This window comes from Sebastes umbrosus, chromosome 23, assembly GCF_015220745.1.
Source record: "Sebastes umbrosus isolate fSebUmb1 chromosome 23, fSebUmb1.pri, whole genome shotgun sequence".
NCBI lineage: Eukaryota > Metazoa > Chordata > Actinopteri > Perciformes > Sebastidae > Sebastes > Sebastes umbrosus.
Genome location: NC_051291.1, coordinates 5,846,220 through 5,868,402, shown reverse-complemented (window position 1 = coordinate 5,868,402; position 22,183 = coordinate 5,846,220). Strand labels below are relative to the sequence as shown.

Here is a 22,183-nt window from a genome sequence, read left to right as displayed (position 1 = left end):
AAGTCATAGTATAGTATGTCGGAAAAAAAAAAAGTCATAGTATAGCATGTCAAAAAATAGAGTTGGTTATCTTCAACAGCCGTGGCCAGCAGTATTATGTTTTGGGTTGTACGTCGGTCCGATTCTCGTGAACACGATATCTCAGGAACGCCAAAATTCCTTGAAATTCACTGTAGTCTTTCCACAAGCTGCTAGTTTGACAGCTGTGAGTACTAACAATAGACATGTTTGTTGTCGACGTTCATAATGATAATTTTCTTTTACTTTTCCATTGAAATCAGCCATTTAGTTACTGAACACTAACTGTATGCTCAAAGTTTTATGGTTGCATATTTGTATCTAAAGATTGCTATCAGTGATTGTACCGTTTTGTTTTCAAAATTGACAGACCACAAGATGGATGATGTGTAAAAATGTCTCATCTTTTATTAATTACAAAAAGTTGTACATTTAACTGCACGGGATATAAATATGAGGACAATTCTACACTTTGTTCACAGCAGGTAAATAAAAAGTAGAGTTCATGATGCCATTAGCGATACAGATACATCCTGCTGTGTAACAGCTGTTACATTTCTAATTCCTCTTACACACACAGATATGAGGCTGTTGGATATCCAACAGAAGAGACGGTTTAGTTTCTTATTATTTTGCATGGTTAGTTGTGTTTTTCAAAACGTCCTTGCTCCTCACACACTAAGCAAACCACCAGGGAGAAACATCTGTTTGTTGTCTTTCCTGGTCCAATGTGATCTTCTCATGAAGGTGAGACTTGTGGAATCTGCAGCCAGTTAACCCACAAAGACGTGGACATGTCTAGTTAAATCACAAGAGTCACTTTCCGGTGTCAACTGTCCAGCTTTCTAACCCACCTAGTGTCCTTGATCAACACATGTAGCCACCAACGTGCCTCACTGCACCATGGCCAGGTCTTTGAGGGTGTGGCTCCGTTGCCTCTTGGCTTTATATCCGGGCCGGAGGAACTCGATCTTCCTCTTCTTGGCTTCTATTTTGTTCTTGTGCTTCTTGAGTTTCTTCTTGGCTGCGATCTCTGGGTTAGCCACCGCCTGGGAAAGCAAACAGGAAACAAAATATAAAATGATTGCTAGGGAAGTTGTTGCTTTTGTTGTGTTTGCGTTTGGGCTTTGGTGTCCGTCATACATACCTGCATGGCACGGTGTCGTTTGCGTGCCGCTCGCCTCTGTGAAAACTCCTTCTGGACAGCAGAGAAGGCCAAAGAGAATTTCTCCAGCCCCACGTGTCTCTTCATCAGCTCTATCAGCTCTTGTGCCAGGTTCTTCAGGGTGGGATCTGGACATAAACAAACCGCGGGTTCAGTGGAATCACTAGTGATTTTCATGACAATTTAGAACTTGGACAAAGAGTTGTTTAGGCTTGTTAAGAGTGGGTTACCTTGGTCTGCATATGTGCTGTCCAGCTCCCTGTACAGAGGAGTGATGAGAGTGGTCAGATAAGGGCCGAGTCGTTCCTTCCCCAGATCCATGGCCATCGCTCCCAGGAACTTGAACACACACGTTCTCTGTGGGAGAGAGTGAAGTGAGTAAGTCAAGGCTCTTTGGAGGAAGTGTCTGAAGCTGTACTGAACATGAAGCTTCTAGTTTCTATGTGTACCTTCAGGGGAATCTTAGGAGTGTACGCTGCCTCTCTCTTGGCCATCAGCGACAGCTTCTTCATCAACCACAGCAGGGAAGGAGGCCGATCATCTTTGTCGTCCTCTTCTTCTTCTTCATCCTCTTTTTCCTCCTCCTCTGCTTCTTCTTTCTCTTCCTTCTCCTCGTTGTCTCCGTTCTCCCTCTGCTCCTCCACATCCTCCTCTTTCACTTCCTCCTCCACATCCTCCTCTTTCACTTCTTCCTGAGGGGGAGTGACGTCAGACTCGGGGGAAATGAGGTAGATCACTTTGCCGACGAACAGCAGGTTCTTGATGACCTGTGGGCGGAGCGGAACAATCCTGTCAGTCAAATCTCATGTGGTTTGAATTTAGCTTTGACAGAAATGTGTTTTAGATTAGGTGGAGATTGGGCACCTGCTCTCCTGATGCCGTGTCTAGGAACTTGGATTGTAGCTGATGGCAGAAAGATAACGCCAACTCTCTCATCTGTTGTCATAAAGAAGGCAGAAAAAAAGAGTTATAACAATGAGAGTAGGATCCAGAAAGTAGATCACAGCTGGAAAAAGAAGTACGCACCTTCTTGTCCAGGTTGGTGGTGATGAAGACTGTGGTGGGCGACTGAGGTGAAGCATCTCCTCCCTCTCCTCTCCAAATAGCAACCAGCTGCTCTGCCTGATGGGCAGCAAACAGCTGACCAAAGAGCTGTGAGGCAGTCAGCCACACCCAGCAGTGAGGGAACCGCAGGTGGGCTTCAATGTGACCTGCAGGAGGAAACCAGAATTAATTCTTATCGGTTCATTCTTGCGTTAAAGTGGGTGCGTTCACAATAATGATACGGATGGACAACCCAAAAACATGATTCCTCCAACAGGCATGAAAACTTGTAAAAGTCATAGTATAGTATATCCTAACGTGTGTGTGTCGGTTCTTTACCCCAGATACGTCCGAGTGTGTCCTGAGGCTTGCTGAGCTCCAGGAGGCTGCAGTGTTTGCTCAGTTTGGTGATGAGAGTCAGAAAACTGTACAGCAGCCTGTCTGCTCCTCTCTCATCCTCCTCCTCCTCGATCTGAAACACACACAGAGGTAAGATGCTTACTTTTCCTCACGAAACTTCAAACCTGTGGTCAAAGATGAAGTGTGAATGTGTCGCCTCACATCTTCGTATTTGTCAGGATTTATCTCTTTCTCCAGCAGAGGCAGCAGGTTGTCCAAGCGACGGGCAAACTTCTCCTCCTCCACCTCCACAAACAGACCACACATCTGAGCCCCGAGGCGCTTCAGGCTCGCCTGGGAGGAAGGTTAGAGGTTTAAATTCAATGTTATTCAAAATAATTTAATACTAACATATCAAAGTGACCACAAGAACTGTAAAGCACATACATGTGATGGAAATATTACAAAAAAAGCATCTGATTTAGATTGACTTTTGGTAAAACGTGTACCTTTTCTGAATTCAGCCAGGTAGTGACGAGGGAGAACAGGGAGTTCTGGCGATTCAGGTCCAGCTTGGCCAGCAGGGCCTTGATGGCCATTGCAGCCATTTTCTTGCAGCGTGCTGAGTCATCGTTGACCACGACCAGGGCCAGCGGGGCGAAGAACAAGCCGCTGTGCTGCAACAGCAAGTTCTGAGCAAAAAATAAAAAATAAAAACACTCTTTACCGCATCCGTCTTGTTTGGGGTATGATAATGTACGCATGCAGTATTAACCAAACACTGGTAACACTGCAATTCACAGGTCTGTAAATGTCATGGTAATTAGGTGATAATTAGCAAGTAACCTATTTGAAATTTCTTTGGAATTACTGCCAAATTACCCCAATATTTACCTCAAAATTATAAATACTTTATGATAAACATTATTTAATAATTATATTCCACTATTTCCTAATAGCTGGTAATTTATTTAATACATTTCCAGGAAAAAAATACATAGTTAATTGAAAAATGTAATGTACAGTATGCCATAAGTCATAAAAAGTCACAGTACATTACGCTATAAAAGTCATAAAAAGTTACATTATAGTATGTCCTAAAAAAGTCATAAAACAGTATGTTCTAAATAAGTTATAAAATGTCATAGTATGTCCAAAAAATGTCACAGTATGCCATAAAAGTCATAGTTTAGTGCATCCGAAAAATGTCATAGTGTATACGCTATAAAAGTCATAAAGTCAGTATAATGCCTTAAAAGTCCTAAAAAATTCATTGTATCGCAAGTCCTAAAATTGTCATAAAACGTTGCACTATAGCATGTCATAGTATGTCATATGCCACTAAAAAGCCATAGTACAGTATGCCATTAAAATGTAAAATGAAGTGTTACCACCAAAGTTACTGTTTTTTTTTGTCCACTTCTTGAACATGCGAACTTGAGAAGAAAATGTCCTCACCTGAGGGAAAGTCTGGAAGATGTAGGCCAACATCTCCAGCACCGACTCCCGGCCTGTGTCGTGCTCGTAGTGCAGCTGGGCCACCACGAAGTCCAGGTTCTGTCTCAGCTTCCTCCCCAGTGGGTAGTCCAGCAGGTATTTTAGATAGATCTGCAAAACATAACAACACAATTTTTTACATTTTTGCTATTCAGTGTGCAGCAGAGAGGAGAAATGTGGTCTTTTTTTCAATGTGCGAGTACCTGTCGACAGTGGATTCTGATCATGCCGTTGCTGCCGGTGACGGATAGCTTTGCCACTTTTTTCATCACCTGCTCCATCTCTGGAACAATGAGCTTCCTGGACAGAATCGCCTGGAGGAGACAGATACACATATAAACACATAGCTCAGGGGTTTCTTTTTGCACAGCACCACAAACACTCAGCTCAACATGCAACTGGGTACCTTCAGCAGGCCGAAGGCGGTGGCCTGGCGAGACTGGTCGTAGATGTCCTCCTCGGCGTATCCCAGCAGCACCTGCAGTTGTGTCTCTGAGATCTGGTTGCTTTTGACACTCTTCACCAGTATGGTGATGGCCTGAGAGACAAACGGACACAATGAACATCATAAATCAATGCAGCAGTGTTATCTTCTTTTTTTTTTCTCAATGAGGTTTCTCCAATCCAAGACATTTGCATACATGTGTATTAATTATCTGTGGTACCTTGAAGCAGTTCTGGACCAGGTGGTAGTTCTCCCCGCGGGCGGCTCCGGCCTTGGAGTAATCCTTCAGCAAGACAAAGAGCTGCTTGGTCAGCTGGTCGGCGTTCTGCTCCACTGCTGGCAGAGGGAACTTCAAAAGCAAAGTGAACGCCAACAGAGCCTCTGTGATCACCTGAGAGGGAGGGGAGACGGAATAAGAGGGTGGAGGGAGTACACGTTATAATCTCAATTTTATTCATTTGCGAGATCAGATGCTCAAAAGTTGGGGTGAACATATAATGCCAGTACCTTGACGTGCATGGAGTCGATGCAGTCGAGCAGCAGCAGTATGAAAGGATCAAGCATCTGCAGAGCGGAGGCGTCGGACGACGTCACTTTGGATTTCTTCAGACTCAGGTGGAGCAGCTTGAGGCCGGCGTCCACCAGGATGTGCATGTTGGTTCGGCTGCTGACCGGAGCTTTCCGACCCCCTCTCTTTGGAGTTGGAGGCAGGAGCAGACAGCTGGGAGGGGGCAGTCTGGTGTCTGGGGGAGGCTTAATTGAGGCTTTCTCTCTACAAACACACACACATATACAGCGTCATGCATGGTAGAGGGAAATAAGCAACAAAATAGTTCACTGTATATCGATGTGAGCTTGTGAGTGCGAGTGTACCGGTCTCTCTTGGTGAGCAGCGGCAGACTCTGGCTGATCAGGCCGTGGCACAGCAGTAAGATATCCTGAGAAGTCATGCCCTCGTTAACGAGCAGACCCAGGACCAGCCGCCGGAGCACGGCACCCACCCGGTTACACACCTTCAGACTCGATGAAGTCTCCAGGATCTGAAAGTCAAATTCAATACTTCAATTTGAGCATATTTTTTTATGCTAAATGCAGTACCTGTGAGGGTTTCTGGACAATATCTGTCATTGTTTTGTGTTGTTAATTGATTTCCAGTAATAAATATATACATATATTTGCATAAAGCAAGCATATTTGTCCACTCCCATGTTGATAAGTATTAAAAACTTGACAAATCTCCCTTTAAGGAACATTTTGAACAGATAAATGTGTGATTAATCACGATTAACTATGTACAATCATGCGATTAAATCACGATTAGGTGTTCATCTTTTCTCCGCAGATAAAAAAATGTGTGATTAATTTGCAATTAATCACGATTAAATATGAAATGATGATTAAATGATTATACACAGTATATAGCCCTATTATATACAGTATACTTTCTTGCACGATCATCTGAGTTTAAACACATATTGATTCTTGTATACTTAAGCATGTTGTTTTATATCCCTCACCTCCTTCAGTGGTAATATGAACTTGGTGACGCTCTCCTTGCTGCAGAAGCGTGCCAGCAGCTCGTAGGAGTCCATGCTCTTGCTGTGCCGAGCCTCCATCAGCTTGGAGACGATCCCCTTCACCTCCTTCTCCTCGGCCACAGGCCCAAACAGCTCGTTGTTGAAGATCTGACCACAATAAAATTAAAAAATATGTCTGAATTTGATTTTAGGCAAAGCTTTAAAAGGGACAATGTGTAGGATTTGGTAGCATCTAGTGGTGTGGCTGCAGATTGCAATCAACTGAATATCCCTCCGCTCACTCCCCTCTTTCCAACATTGCAGTAAAGTGAGCTGCCGAGCGCAAAACTGTGGTAACACCGGTCGCCTCGCTCAGAGGCCATCCTTACCATAATAAAACTACTATAGCCATCTTTATTATTTGACACAGTGGAGTCTATGTGGGTGAAGCGTTCTTACATCGATGAGCATGTTCATGCATGGGTCCAGGTCCCCACTCTTCAGGGTTGGAATGAGGACTGTCAGCAGCTGGTATACTGTGAATGTCAGCACGTGGACCTGTGTAGAGAGGAGCACAAACAGAGAAACAGACAGACATGTTAGGACTTTCAAAGACAATGCTGACATGCTTTCACGGTTTGCCTCCCTGTGTGTTGCTCCTACCTGGTAGCCCTTCGCCAGGATCCCCTGCATCTCTTTGAGCAGGTACTGCAGGTACCTTTGGCCTAACGTCTCGATGATCTTCACCAGAGTTCCCCTAGCCACGTCACGGACCTCCTGGAAACGGTTCCTCAGCACCACACACACCTTGATCAGGATACTGGATGACACACAATCAACAATATTTACCAAAAAACAGACAAAATATGCAACAAACATTTCACCAATATCGTATTTGGTCCCATATAGAAGTTATGATCTCAAACATACAATAAAAAGATTTAAAAAGTGCAGTTGTAAGTTTGGAAACACATCCAACATCCAGTGTGCATACCCAGGCAGGTTGACCTCCATGATGTTCGGAGGCAGAGTCTGCATCACTTTGACCATGGCGAAGGCTATCGGTATCCTCGCCACCTCCTCCTCCTTCACATCCTTCGATTTCACTGCCTTGTGCTCATCGTCACGCTTTATCTAGACAACACACACACACACACACACTTCCACTATTACACTGCTGTTTAGAGCTTTCAGAACACATTAAGACTGCATTTATGTGCGTGCTTATCGTACCTTTGCAGTGAGACACTTGTGCAGACGAGGCAGAACGCTATTACTAACAGTCTTGTGGATGGCGCTGATCAGAGTCTCCAGCTCCTCTTTGCTCTGCGGCAGCCCGCTGGCCACTGCGATGGGTTTAGGAGCTGCCGGGCCCTTGGCTTCAGGGGGGGCTGCTTCCTTAGAGGCGACATCCTTTTGTCCACTGGTGGTGGCCGTTTCCATGGGGACATCAGATGGAGCGGTCTTACCGTCCACCTCCATTGCATCCTCATCATCGCTTGCGTCTGATTCGTCGACTGCAGCTTGCTCCTCGTCGTCTGCCTCGACTGCAACACTCGCAGCTTGATGAAAAAAGAAAAGAAAAGTTGTATCAATTTAAAATGAGATGCATTATGACATCACATTTATCAGACTGTGTATTTGTTTTAACGTAGTTTGAGTTGAGAATTTGAAATGGGATCGGTCACTCACCCTCTCTGGCCTTGGCGGCCTCCATTTCTCTGCTGAGGGTCTGATGGTCAAAATGGAAAGCCTCCAGGACTGTGACCAGCAAACTGGAGTTATAGTGGTACAACACAAGGGAGGAGAGGGAGTCTCTTAGTACAGACTTAACAAAATGCTTCGATAAATCATGTTAAAGTATCATGAATTATAATAAAAAAGGTCAGAGACCCACAGAGACCTGTTAATCATTTTTAGGGGGGGACAAGGGGTCTTTAGGGGGAACATTAGATGTTGCATAGAAGTGGTGTACATCATCTGAAAGCTGATAATTGGATGGCGAGCAATTCTGTTCTGGATAAAAAACAATACAAAACAAAACAAGGACAGGATTCATAAGATAGCCCTACCTGACAGCCAGTTTCTGCTCAGCCTGTGCCGTCTGCAGGATGTGGACGTAGTGTTTCAGGTAGTAGAGGTACTTGGACCAGGTCAGCTTGCGGCACACAGCACCCACCATCTCCACCGACGCCGATATCATGTTCTCGTGCTGCATTATGTGAGGAGAGGAAGGTCAGACACACAAACAAATAAAAAAAACACATGTATTTGTCTCTCAAAGTTTTGAATGTACGTCTGAGTCACCTTGACCATCTTTTCATCTAGCAGAGCGGTCGTGGCGTACGGCATGATGTAATTCTGGAGAGAGCGAGGCGTCATCACCACCTGGCCCTCGGTCAGCTGCTTGGCCAACTTCCTCAGGGCACGACCCCGACGGTGGATCTAAACAGGAAGAAAAAATGTCAGTTTGTGGGATTATATGTGTAACAGTCAGATATAGAAGGAGGAGTGAGTGAGTGATGTATTCTCTCTTACCTGGATGTGCTTCATATGCTCAAAGAAGTCAGACTCCAGGTCATTGTAGTTGGTGAGCTGTACCAGATCTCGGAACTCTTTCCTGGTAGGAAAGGTCTTCACCAGGCAGGCCAGCACGGTGGTGTATTCATGCTGCACGCTCTAGTAGAGTGACAGGAGAGAGTAGAGGAAGAGAGAGCAGAGATAACATTTTTACTTCATTCAGAGTGAGTTAAAGGCGTTGTGTTGAAATGGGACGAAAGGTGTGTGTCCCTACATCTGTCTTGCTGCGAAGCCCCTTGTGTACGGCGTCCAGGATGGTGTGTTGTACGATGTCTTTGTAGAGCTGCTCTCCAGCACCGACCGCCGCCAGCTGGGTGATCACCGCGGACATACACATGGTGGCGTTGTCTCCCAGCGACATGTCCCCGATCTGGAGGGTGAAATCAAACAGATGATGATGAAAATCTACTTTGGGCTGCTGCTATTAGTTTAGACTCTGCAAAATATATCTGCTTACCTCAAAGGTGTGGAAGCAATTGTGCATGATAATGCTGATGTAGTCCAGGTCCAGAGTCGTCATGTCTTTAACTCGCCTGGTGGCGTCTTGGAAAGCCGCCAGACGCACGTCAAAGTAGATCTCATCCAAGTGTCGACTGTCGAATGCGTTGAGCTGGAGACAGAGTGCAGGAAACAATGAGCCAGAAAGAAAGATTACTGTCGGGACCTCTAGAGGAGTTAGATTACTATATTTAAGTTAAACGTCTCAGGTGTTCCTGGTAAATGTATACATAATGATATTATTAATGTGAATGTAATAAATGATCTTACCTTTGTTGCTAAATCAGTGATGTACGAAAGTGAAGGCTCCAAATCTGACAGAGTCTGAAAGCAGAGACAGATTAAGAGTGAGGAAGATTAATAAAAAAATAAAATAAAATAAAATGAACATTTAATCATTCAAGGCAAATCTGGGCTTAATATCAATAACAATCAATGCATCTTTTTTTGAGGAGAGAAATAGGCATTACAGTAACATAATATTGATTCATATTTGATCAGCGCTGCCTAGTTTGACCATTTGGTCGGAGTTCGTGAGTGATTGAAAGACGGCTCTCATAGTCGGCAGCTGGACAACAGACCTCAGATCAGCTCTTACTGATTGTTTTCCTCCTGTATGTGAAGTTAGGAGCACCGGAGGACACAGAGGCTTCTGTCACGATATAGCAACATAAAGTTCATAGTTATAGCTCCACCATCTGGCCAAATAGCACCACATTCGACACTGTACTCCCTTGGGTCCTGAGCAACACACCCTCCCAGTGTGAAGTAGATCAGATGAGTGGTTCTCAAGATGGGCAAAAGACATACAGAAAGACAAACAGACGGAGATTCCTCCCTTTATAGTTAGATTACAAACACGGTACACCTGTAAACATGATATTCTGTACCTGGAAGACATTAGTGAGGGCCTGCCTGGGCAGCTTGTTGTGGATGACGGAGAAGAGTTTGCTGAGCGGCCGCAGGAAGGCGGATGGCTCCACACACTGTCGCAGCAGGTTCTGCACCGTGGCCAGGATGTCGATTTCTGTCTCCTGGAATAAACACAGTAAGACCATCTATTACGAACACATCTAACTTAACGCAAACAACACACGCTTCTCTGGATGCCTGAAAATCCCACCTCCTTCTCTAGAACTGTACGCCCAAAATCCCTGACCTTAATATTAACCATTCATAACTTCAATCATTCAGCTGGTAGAGACAGTTGGAGGTGATACACACAGACCTGGAGACTCAGTTTGAGGCAGAAAGCTCTTCATTTTACATTAAATATTTATAACTATGGACTCAATCTCGTTTGAACAGTAGTAAGTCTTACTTGAGGATTGTGTCCTTTGTGGAGGTAGGGCAGCAACAGGCTGATGAGCACCGAGCTCTGCTCCTTGTCGCTCACAAAACGACTGACCCTGACAGTAAAAAAAACAAGATTTGTTTGAGACAAAGAAAACCGCATACAGGTTGTTTTTAAGAGAGAAAAACACATCTTCCATACAGTGAAACAGAAAAACTACTCTGTGTGTTGTCATCAAAATAAAACACTAACTTGGAGAGGATGTTGAGCTCTTTGGCGACCTGCACCCTGAACTTCTTCTTCTTGAGTCTCTCTGTGTTGCGTACGATTCCGCTGAGGTACTTCAGCAGGGTGGATATGTGAGGCAGCAGCACACTGGAGCCCTGACTTAATGAGTCTGGAGGAGATACAACAACATGCATGAGTTAAAGATATACAGTATATACTGTATATTATGGATAAAGTAAGCCAAACTCTGCTGACCTGCAGTGACAAAAGAGCCCTCTTTAGGCTGAGGGAACACACAGCCGTTGACGCTCAGTTCTGTCTCGCCCTCCGAGGCGACAAAGTCTGCGGTGGTCGCTAGGGACTCGGCTATGTCCATCACCATGGCGATGGTCGCTGGTGAGGCGTTCTTGGCTGAGAGGAGGGCGAAGACGTTGAGGAGGACGTCACACTCTGGCTGGTTTGGTCTCTGCTTGGCCAAGAGGGGGAAGTACCTGAAACAGACAGACAAAAAACATTAATTGGTTAATTGGTGGTTAATTGGTTCAATTAGTTTTTATTTTACTTCAGTTTGACTTACTGATTTTATTTTATTTTTATTTTTATTAGTTTTCGGAGTGTGTTTAGTTTCAGCTTCTCAGAGAGGTTTAGTTTATTTTTTATATATTTTGTTTTATTTTTTGTATATTTAGCTTTAGTTTGTTTTTGTTAGGGCCAGGTATAATGTCTCAGAAGTATGTAGATACATATACATACAAAATACACAGTTGGAAAACTGTGTAGGAATGGCCATAATGTTTAATCTTCATGCTACTTTAGTGTCTGATGTTACACAATTGTGTCAATCAGAGGTTCAATCAATGTCACGAGAGTTGACGGAAATTCATGCTGTCTCCTTTTTTCGGTAGTGATTTATTAAAGCTACGAAACTAAAACTGAAATTAATTTACATTCATTTTTATTTGTTTTTTTAAACAAATAATATCATTTCAGTTTAGTTTTAGTTTTTCTTAAATTATACAGTTTTTATTTACAATATTTAACAATATTTTTCACTGCTTATTTTCGTTTTAGTGTACTATTATTACCCTGGTAGATAAAAGAGACAGAAGAGAGGAAGACTCTAACCTGGCATTTTTGCACCACACATGGATGAGTTTCAGCAGAGGGGTGGGGGAGTAAGGGCTCTCTGTGGGGAGACGACACACCTGCACGAAAAGAAAAAAGATAAAAAAAAGATAAAGTTAACCACACATGTAAGGACAAAAAAATACATAAATATAAAATAAAAACCCTTAAGTTGTTTACAACACATACCTGAGGCCAGATCACACCCTGAAAGACAGCATCCAGCTCGTCTGCACTGAAGCTGAAGGAGTCGAAGCCGTCAAAGAAGTCCTGGATCCTCAGGATGCCGAGTCGCCTCAGGTTCTTCAGAGGACTGATGCAACCTGCACGCAGCTGCAGACAATAGAGGAAGATCAGCACTGAGGAACCAGCGCACTGAGGGTTTTTTTAGGCTTTCAACAGTGTTGTATTTCTGAGGTAAGAATACTTTAAATATCACATTAATCCAGCAGCTGTATCTGAACAGCTTCAGCCAACTCAACTTGGTACTTTTGAGATGCTCTCAAGTCGTCTTGGTAACTTATATTGTATAAGAAAGAATTCAGTAATCTAACCTTTAAGAAACAAACAAACAATCTCATCAGTCCCTAGCCTTATTACCTGGTCCCTGCTGTCCAGGGCGGTGGACACAGAGGCGGTGACGCACAGCAGGATCTGCAGCACTTTGGGCAGGTAGATGTGGATGAGGTGGCCCAGTTTCTGGATCACCACATTGATGATGTTCAGCAGGCTGTGCTGCCGGCCCAGCGGCAGAATGGCACCCACGTCTGTCTCAGCTATCGCTTTCTCCACCGCTGCCAGGCAGGGACCTGAGGACGCAAACATTGACACGGGAATCCTATTTTAAAATACTGTTTTTACATACAATATCATATTTGTTGATGTGAAATCAAGCAAAAACCTCACATCTTTAAAATTAAAATGTAAGGGTTCTTATATTTTCTACCATAGACGTGTGTCCTACCTTGGCTGTGATGGCCGACGGGCTCCAGCAGCAGGTCGATGAACATTCCCAGCTCCTCGGCTTGGCAACCTGCCAAGAAACGCAGGATGATGGAGGACCTGGTGGCGGCGCTCGCCTTCCCCTGAAACTTACTGCCTGCTTTACTGCGCAGACGGCCGAACAGGATCCTGTGTCAGAAAAAACAGCGCAAAAACACAGGGCTGGTGACTGAGAGAGCAAATCAATGTGTTCGTTACTTCTGGTAAAGCTGTGTGGTACATTATTAACTGGGAAAATAGAAAAATGTTTTGTGTTTTTAAATTTTTGTTGGCGAAGTAATGAAAATCAAGTAAAAAAAAAATGACTGAATTTGAAGTACCCTTTCATTGTTTCAATCATTTGTGTATGAACTGGAGGGTGGGTGTTACACTTCGGTGATGACGCCGTGGCGCTATCAGCTGTAACCACCGTATGACTCAGCTATATCTTTACATCGGAAATTGTTTTTTTTCTGCTATCAAATTCAGCACTTTTAAGGCCGCTAACAAAAACATACTCTGCTGCACACACACGCACACACACCTCATGAGCAGTGGGATGAGTTTGGCTCTGTGTGAAGCATCGACCACTTCCGTCTCCTCAGAAATGTTGAAGTGTACGATCTCCTCTTTGAAGTGTTTGTCGTCCAGTAGCCTCTCGAGGTTCTCCCTGTGAAAACACACACACAAACAAAGGTGAAAACACATCACCTCTACAGCTCGTAGTGGCTCAATGTCTTGTACAAAGACTTATTCGCATGGCACACTCAGAACTTGGGCTCCTAATTGCCCATAATATAGCCTCATAATGATGCTATATGTGTATTTAATAACCACTTAATAGGAGATGGATTGATGAGCAGCATACAATCTGAATCACGGGGTCTGTTCAATGCTGTTTTGTGACAGCCTGATCCTGAACAAAGAGTCATACACAATCATCTGTAATGCTAAACTTCCTCAGAAACATACATCTGTCTGCAGGTAGGCTGGAGCTACAGTAAACGGATAGCTTGATAACAGACAATAGAGGGCATGTCGTTAGGCAGAGTCAGCACCGAGGTGGAAGTTAACATTCCTCTGCCTGTAACCATAGATGGCGGAGGACCAGAGCTCTGATTCCTATCGAAGATGCTCACAATGACCTCCTTGAGGAAAAGAGAAGAATGGGAGATTGTTACTGTACATTTGCGTTCCTGGTAGTTTTCCTTACTTGTATGGTACTATGTTGGAGTCTTTGTATGTGAGAACACATTCCAGCGCCACTCGCTGGATCTGCTGGTCCTGATGGCAGAGCAACTGAAAACAGAGAGAAACATGCTGGTTTGATGTCGTAGAAAACACTCAACCTTAATATATCAAAACAGAAAAGGTCAGAGTGTCCTAAACTCTGTTAAAAACACGTTGGTATTCACCACAAATATGTTATATTTAGGTCCCAGCATCAAGCAGCTCTGATGTTGGTATTGTTTAACAACAAGGTGTGTGTGTAAAGTTTGAGGATCACCTGGTTATAGAGCTCACTGAGGCTGCTCTCCATGTAGAGAGAGCGAGGGTTGGTGAATTTGGCGAATACCTTCAGATGGGCAATCAGTTGTCTGGAAGAAAAAAGACCCACACAGGGTTCCGTTATACTTACATACCATATAACATACCATATAACACCAGTACAGGTGTACTGGCCGGGGAAACAACATTCAGTGTGATTCTGATGTCTTACTTGGCAGCAGCTCTCTTTGGAGGAGCCTTCCTCTGTTGTCTGCCTCCTTCCTCTGCCTCCTGCTCCTCTTCTTCTCTCTCCTCTTCATCTACAGTCATCCCAGACTCCTCTAGAGCGGCGTCTTTCACCTTCCTCAAGTCCTGAGTGGGTGCCACCAGCAGGTCGGTGCGGTAAAACTCATTCCTGACGACAAAAAAGAAACATCAGGGCTGGATACTTGCAGACTTGGAAAATTATTAATAAGGCAAATGTTGAAAACACTGTGAACACTCACCTGATGAACCTGAGCAGCAGAGGGCTCAGCTCGCGGCTGCGCGGCTCCACTCTGTCGGAAAACTGGGTCATGCAGCGCCACAGCAGGCTGCGGAAGTTGGGGAAGTCCGTCCTCTCGTTGGGGTCGGAGGTCGACTTCAGCTGCTCGAGGAACAGCACCCCCGCGTCCCCGCTTTCAATGACGTCGCAGCCCGGCTCGCCCTGAAGACCCGACTCTTCCTCCTCATCATCATCATCCTCCTCGTCGTCGTTCTCATGTAATTCTTTTTCTATGACATGTAGAGAGGAAGATCTGTTTCAAATACTTTAATTGTGAAGCATAATTTTTCCAAAACATGGTATCACCATGCTTCTTTTCCATATAAACAAACATAAACAAAAGACACAAGAAAAAAAACTCTTCCAAGATAAAAAAAAAAATACATAAAAAAGGAAAAAAAAAAAAATACTGAATAATAAATTAATAATGAAATAATAAAAAATTAATAAAAATAATAAAAAATAAAAATAAATAAATGAAATAATAATAAAATAAATAATAAATAAATAATGAGAAGCAGTAATAATAATCATGACAACAATAATACTGAAAATAATACTATTACTTGTGTAGCTTCACCTACAAAATGTTCTAGCAACATATCAAGGAAAACACAAGAACTCTAACCCCTAACCAGCCTCACACTCTCTACCATTGACACCGAACAAAGATTTTACTCATGACTATAAAATGCACCAGGACTCTGCAGCCTTACCAGCCAGCCCCGCCACCATCTCCAGGTGTTCATGGTAGACCCTCCAGAAGTCCTTGTTGTCCATCCCTCTGGCATGGGTCCTGTGAAGAGGAAAAAGACTCATTCATAAGCTACATGTATTCAGCGGACAGACACCTCAACATGTTGAATAATTGTAACATTTATACTTTTTAACATTCCTCAGTTAAAAATCAATGAGCTCAAATAGGGGTGGGAATCACCAGAGGCCCCATGATACGATATTAGAACGATACTTAAGTTGCGATAAGATCTTATTGCAATTTATTACCCTTTTTTTCAACAGCAGATTATGCTCACACTCTTTCACTTTGCTGTATCAAGTTTTTCCCCCACCCCTAGTTCGCAATCCATGTTTAGAAATGTTCACCTCATATGAAAAGTGCACGACTGACAAACACTAAATGACTCAATTAATCAAAACAGCATAAGCGTTTTAATTTCAGTTTAATGTATTTTGGGGGGATCCTTTTTCTACTCACACGATAAGTTCAATGACCGCGTCCCACAGCGGCTTGAAGTTGACGAACAGCATTGCGATGAGGTAACGCAGAGGATCCTGTCAAAAGAATAGATGATCAATATCATAGTGTTGCTATTATGATGAAAAGAAGTAGCAACAACAGCCAGGAGAGTGTCATTTGTACCTGCTGGAAGGTGCCGGGTGGCCCCTGAGGCAGACTGCGCTGCACCAGGTCGTGTCTCAACTTCCGGAGGTGAAGCAGCTTGTCTCTGTAGTCCTGCACCGAAGCCGGCACCAGCTCAGCCTGCAGGCACACTGCGAACACCGGCTGCACCTCCACACTCTCCTCACCCTGGACAGAAAGGCACACACACTCACACAAATAAATACATGAGCTTTAGTGTTTTCTGTATTTGATCGAGTTTCACGAGAATTTGGACTGACGGTCGTACCTCTGTCTGTGGAGGGAGCTCTGCCTCAAACTGAGAGAGAATCCTCAGAGTCAGCAGGCGGATCTGAGAGAGAAAAGAAGTCATTGATGAAATAGTAGGTAGTAATAGTATCAACATATTAAAATTATTCCTTGGATATTTACAGGTATAAATGCAGCTTTAAAGGGAGAGTTAGGGTGATCTGAAGTGGGGTTGTATGAGGTAAAAGGTACGCACAAACTATCACTTTAAGGACAAATGCAAACTCTGTGCTCAAATGATCTTCAAGTCTCAGCTGCTGTGACTGCAGACATACCTTGGAGATGTGAGAGGAGAGGTTGGCGTGCAGTATCTGGTGGAGCTCCAGCAGTGCACTGTGGGATAGGTGCTCTGAAACGCCGCTGACTGACAGGCGGGTGTAGTACAGGTCTCCTAGCAGCAGGGCAGACAGGTCTATGGGAAACTTCCTGCAAACCCAATGAACACAATGGTTATGAGTTAAACCCTTTAGTTTCACTGTGGCTTCACTTTTGTACAGTGGGAGGAAGTGGAGACATGTCGTCTGTCTTTATATGCAGTATACAGTCTACTGTGCAAACACACACGCGGTACTTACTGTAAGATTGAGTTGATCTTGTCCACGGTGACCAGTGAGAGCAGCTGGGCAGAGCCGTCCAGAGAGAGGAGGCAACTCAGGGCCTGTCTGGCTACAAACAAACCAGCTGGAGGGTGGAGAGATAAGATATCAGAGCATTAGCTAAAAACTTAATGCACAATCCAAAATCTTGGTTCTATTTTAACACTCGTTTAGGTAGACTCCAAAGAGAAAGATTTAAGGGGACTTTCTTTATGCATCTGACATTTTCCTACACTGTGGACATTAAAAAACAAAACAAATCACAAACCTTTTCCCAGTTTCTCGGTCTCAATCTCACACAGGAGGTGGTTTAAGAAAGCAGTCACAGCAGGAACAACACTAGCCGGAGCAATGGGCCTGACAAATGAAAAAAAACATAAATACAACGGATCAATATAACAAATACATCAGACCTTTCAGTAATGCATGCGAGTGAGTGTGGAAACTCATATCAAAATATGAGGTTCCTCAAAAGGTTCCTAGTTCAGAGAGAAAGTTTCTGCGGTGGAAACGAGGCTACAGTGCGTGGTGTGTGTTGTTACCTGAGGTGTGGCAGAAGCACCAGGGCAGCCCAAGGCAGCGAGAGGTCGGTGATGGACTGGTTCTGCTCCTCGGGAAATTGGATCAGCGACAGCACCAGCTCTGGCACCGCAGGCTGCTCTGATGTTGAGCTGCTGGCCTGACCTGCCTCCTCACTGCTTAACACTCTGCTGGAGGAGAACAAACACATTTACCTCCTGGAGAATATGTTAAGTTTAAACACACAAGAGGATTCAGGATTACTTATTCGGGCTGTTTTTAAAGTTAATATTTGCTGTATGCTGTAGTATCTCACCCTGTGGTCTGTCCGGTGAAGAGCAGTGGGTAGGTTTCAAAGGCCATGGAGCCGTCTGTGGGGGATGGGGCTTTGGCGAGGATCAGACTGACCAGCGCATCCAGGCCACAGTGGCGGGACAGGGGATCGCCGCAGCCGAACAACCCAGCGGTGAAGCGCAGCAGGCTGGGGAGGAAGAGCTGGAGGAGAAGGAGGGAGAGAAAGGTTAAAGTCAGGGAGTCGAAGAGAGAAAAAAGAAGCAGAAACACAACAAAAATAGTAGATTTATCACTCCAGTGACGACTCACCTGTTCAAACTGCTTCATGGTAAACATCTCCTTGGTGAACTCTAGAATCAGATCTTGTCCCATCGTGCTGCCAAACACCTTGTGAAGAAGACAGAGAGGCACATCAATATACACAAACCTTTCTTTTCCTCGCACATTCATTTCTTTAACGACACCGTGCACAACATCAGATATGTTTAGCACAAACACGCACCTTTTGGACTGTCTCCTGGATGAGTGCTCTGGGCAGGGTGATGTTCTCCCCGAGGAGCAGAGAGGAGGTGATCTGGAGGAGCAGACGGGAACAGGAAGCCGACACAGACGAGCTCTGAATCAGCCGCAACACCGTCTGTGGGCATGAGAAAATAACATGATGAAGACATACAGAAAAAAGCTGCAATTTTGACACTAATTGGAATACGAGTTTTTTTTCCATAATGGAAAAGAAAAGAAAAATAAATAAATAAAAATGATTTTAAAAAATAAAAAATTAATAAATAATAAATAAATAATAATTAAAACATTAAGTAGAAGAGATAAGCATACTAACAGGATGCTGCATGACGTATATTATTCCTTCATAAAATGTTGCCGTGCACTCGGTTTTTGGGAGGTTCAGGAATAACAGTTTTTTGAATGTGACAGTGTTCTCCTGTTACCTGGCAGACGGCCTCCGGCTTGGTGATCTTGGCTCCGTCCTTGTGGGACACCAAGGTGTGGAGAACGAACAGTAGCCTCTCCAGCTGCTCTGTTGCCTGCTCCGCTTCTTCTCCATTCGCCTCCACAACACCCAGGACCTCCACCACACTGGCCTGTACATGGGGACACACCACCGTCAGACACAGGGCGGGGAAAGAAACAAAGAAATCCTTGGAGGGTGGAGAAAGGATGCCTTCTAGATCTAACTAGCAAAACAAGGACCATCTCGCCCACCTGTAAGGACTCCCACAAAACCAGGAAGTGTTCTCTTTCAACGTGATCGGCCGCAGCCTGGGCCATGTGATCCAGAGCTTCCTTAACTGTGTCCCACGGCAGAGAGGCTCCTGGGTTGGTTGAGGGTCCAAGCTTACGCAAAGCTACAGGGAGAGCCTGGAGAGATAGGTGAAGAGACACAGAACATTCAAGACTATGGTGTCTATTATTGAACTATATTACACTCTAAAGGAAAGGGAAAAAGCACAAAAGCATAACCTAAGGTCCTCTTATTTTAAATGAAATCTCTCTCCATCACAGAGCGGGGATTCTGCATACAACATCACCCACTCCTTGAAAAAGAAACTCACATTTGCAGCGCAGGAGTGGAACATGTGTCGGACTCCTTTGCACATTTCGAACAGAAGTAGACCTGCTCCCTCCGCCTTGTCGGGGTGCTGCTGCAGGTCTGAGAACACGTGACTCAGCAGGGCGTCAAGATCTGGAACCTGTGTGTGACACAATGAGACATCGTTGAAAACTAAAATGCTGAATACTAACACAAAAATGTACTATGATAATAAGCAATTCAACTTTAAGGAAAGGGAGGCACGAGTTCATGTTTGCTGCTCACGTGCAAATAACTCACCTTTCTCATCAAAAAGGAGAAGCTCTCTGCTGCAAACTTGCGGATGTGCTCTTTCTTGTGCTCCAACAGTGTGCTGTATAAACTGTGGTTGTGAAAAGAGGTATTAATATCCCCCCACAATTGATGTGCATTCTTCTTCTGCTACTCCAAAAACACATCAATAATAGGTGAATGCTACAACAGGGAAAACAGATTATTATCTCACCTGTAGATGTTGGTCATGTCCTTCACCATGAGCCTCCACAGGTACTTGTAGAGGTAGGAGAGACAGGTGAAAGCCCACTCCAGGACCTCCGTGTCCTTGGTCTCCAGCAGGGAGGTGATCAGAACGAAGAAGTCGGGGAAATGAGGGTAGAAGTCAGTCTGCAGGTCTCTGGCCAGCTGCACCACCAAGCTGGAGGAAGGAGGAGAGATACAGCTAGTATATCATCTTGTAATTCAACAATAATGTTGCTCCTCTGGTAAACACAAAGCAACTTACTCCAACAGTGGTTGGTAGGCCAGACTGTTCTTGACAGCGAGGTGTGTTTTCAGACTCTCCACTATCGATTTCTGGTGGAAAACCAGCATGTTGAACGACTGGCTCTGGCTGGAAACCTCTTTCAAAAATGTAGCTGTGGAGGAAAGGCATTCGTTTTCACACACAGCACCTTTACTCAGGTTTAATAGTAGGGTGTCCAGGTGCACAGCATTTTTATCCCTTGTCCCACATATTGAAACGATGTCCCACATTTTCATTGGCTCTAGTTTTCAAAAGTCAAAAAACTGCCGCACAGACGCTTTTTAAAAAACTGGCTTTTATCCAATAGCTGTGAAGAAAGCAGGTAAGGCTGTCATTACGGGGCTGTGTTTGCTGTCAAACTGCAAACACGTGGGTCAAGTGCAGGTTAACATTTTACCATCTTTGCTACGCTATGCCCAATGGGGGAAATTGCCGCAAAGTCACTCACAAGCTATGCAGATTTAGGCGGAATATGCTGTAAACTACCACAAAGAAAAGGAAAAGCAGCTACGACAAAGACTGTGAAACTACTTATAAGTATTTATAAGCCGGCGGAAGGAGATTCTCTGAGTTTTTTTTGGTTAAATTTGCCAGTTATTTTTCAATTTCACACAGGGGGGTATATGACATGAAGAGACACAGTTCATGCGAGTCTCACAAGAAACGTGCTGCTCAAAAGGAGATGTGCCGATCTATGGATGCATTCGGGCGAAGCATAGAGATGTTATAACTAAGATAAGGGGCAGAATAGAAGTGTTTATTATTTAAGTTAGATAGACATTAAATCTAAATTGTAGACTACCTCTCAGCCTTGGTAACGTGTCCCACATTGTCCCACACAAACATACTCTTTGTCCCACATTTGTTTTGTTGGGATCTGGTCACCCTATTTAGTAGTAGTAGTGTTATTTATTATATTTTATACATACTGAAATTCTCTGTCAAGTTGAGGTCTCTCCATTTTGTCAGTCCTTCAGAGAAGTAGGTTTCTACCTCCTGCGTAAAGAGCAAACAAGTCATTACCACTCAGAAACACAAATCATACAAACACTGACATGCTCACTGTTTACATGAGAGGATCCATCATTATATGTTGACTGTACAAACCTCTGCATAAGATCCAGTCCTGTCAATGCGATGGATGACATCAATGTTGACATGGGAAAGTCTTTCAGCAAAAGTGAGAAACTGGAAGAAGACAGAAGGGTTTATAATCTGCAACAGCTGGGAGACAAACCAAGCTCACCATGATATTGTAGTAATGGGACTAAATTAGATATATTTCAGGTTAAATGCTATATTTTCCATAATTTATTAAACTGTGTTTTCTGGGTGAAGTCAACAGTGAATCCCTGTACTTGCTTGGTTCATAACTTGCATGTAAAACATCAGTTTAACAAACAGCTAACACACTTTATACAGTTTTCTGCTAGGTGTCTGTTAGCATACAGTCAGTTTCTCACCCTGTAGGTGTTCTCAGATTTGTGATACGAAGACTTGGATTTGATCTTCATCTTTGTTTTGTTGCTCGACACGTTATTAAATGTATTCCAAAGGTCGTCGTGTGATTTAAACGACTCATTAAAGCTCAAAAGTGTCTCTTCTGTCGGCTACTAATGTTTACACACACGCTGAGACCTGTGAGCAGCCATGTCGGACAACAATGCATTCTGGGAAAGTTTGACTCCACGTGTTGTGGTGGGCTGAAGAGAAGCGAAGAGAAGCGAGAGAGAAATCCCCTCCGTCACTTCCGCCTTCGTTTGATGCTTCACTCCCATACTGCTACCAACTTCGTTTACATTTGTTAAGTGAACATTAAATTAACCACGGACCATGTCAGAAAACAGTAAGTTAAGTAGAAAATATAAAATAAAAAAAATAAAAAAATAATGGTGTATTTACAAATAATATACAAATAATATAAAGTATATTAATAAAGGAAATACTTGGTATATGGTAAATATAGAAGCATATATATATATAAATAGAAG

General features: G+C 43.8%; 1 protein-coding gene across 2 annotated transcripts; it reads right to left on the bottom strand.

Annotated features, from left to right (window-relative positions):
* Window positions 1-401: 401 nt before the first annotated feature.
* utp20 (UTP20 small subunit processome component) lies at window positions 402-21,863 on the bottom strand. Of its 2 annotated transcripts, none has more exons than XM_037760266.1 (60): window positions 21,656-21,863; window positions 21,300-21,380; window positions 21,122-21,188; window positions 20,172-20,304; window positions 19,896-20,084; window positions 19,691-19,772; window positions 19,413-19,550; window positions 19,063-19,218; window positions 18,789-18,941; window positions 18,344-18,478; window positions 18,151-18,228; window positions 17,864-18,042; window positions 17,571-17,738; window positions 17,297-17,385; window positions 17,008-17,113; window positions 16,708-16,858; window positions 16,413-16,475; window positions 16,145-16,312; window positions 15,980-16,056; window positions 15,480-15,559; window positions 14,726-14,993; window positions 14,452-14,634; window positions 14,239-14,329; window positions 13,945-14,030; window positions 13,276-13,401; window positions 12,715-12,881; window positions 12,351-12,559; window positions 11,940-12,083; window positions 11,751-11,830; window positions 10,881-11,116; window positions 10,650-10,794; window positions 10,425-10,512; window positions 9,994-10,137; window positions 9,374-9,427; window positions 9,063-9,215; window positions 8,820-8,975; window positions 8,564-8,704; window positions 8,333-8,470; window positions 8,098-8,237; window positions 7,718-7,800; window positions 7,259-7,587; window positions 7,020-7,159; window positions 6,689-6,845; window positions 6,485-6,583; window positions 6,026-6,193; window positions 5,382-5,548; window positions 5,016-5,280; window positions 4,729-4,899; window positions 4,470-4,601; window positions 4,267-4,377; window positions 4,025-4,174; window positions 3,076-3,258; window positions 2,789-2,920; window positions 2,567-2,699; window positions 2,210-2,394; window positions 2,048-2,119; window positions 1,633-1,950; window positions 1,414-1,540; window positions 1,166-1,311; window positions 402-1,067 (listed from the first exon to the last, which is right to left on the bottom strand). In XM_037760266.1, the coding sequence occupies exons 1-60, from the start codon at window positions 21,704-21,706 to the stop codon at window positions 912-914; spliced, it is 8,517 nt and encodes a 2,838-aa protein (XP_037616194.1). In that variant the 5' UTR covers window positions 21,707-21,863; the 3' UTR covers window positions 402-911. The 2 variants fall into 2 exon arrangements, with proteins under 2 accessions (XP_037616194.1, XP_037616195.1); XM_037760267.1 differs by having other exon boundaries at window positions 17,571-17,735.
* Between the last annotated feature and the right edge of the window lie 320 nt (window positions 21,864-22,183).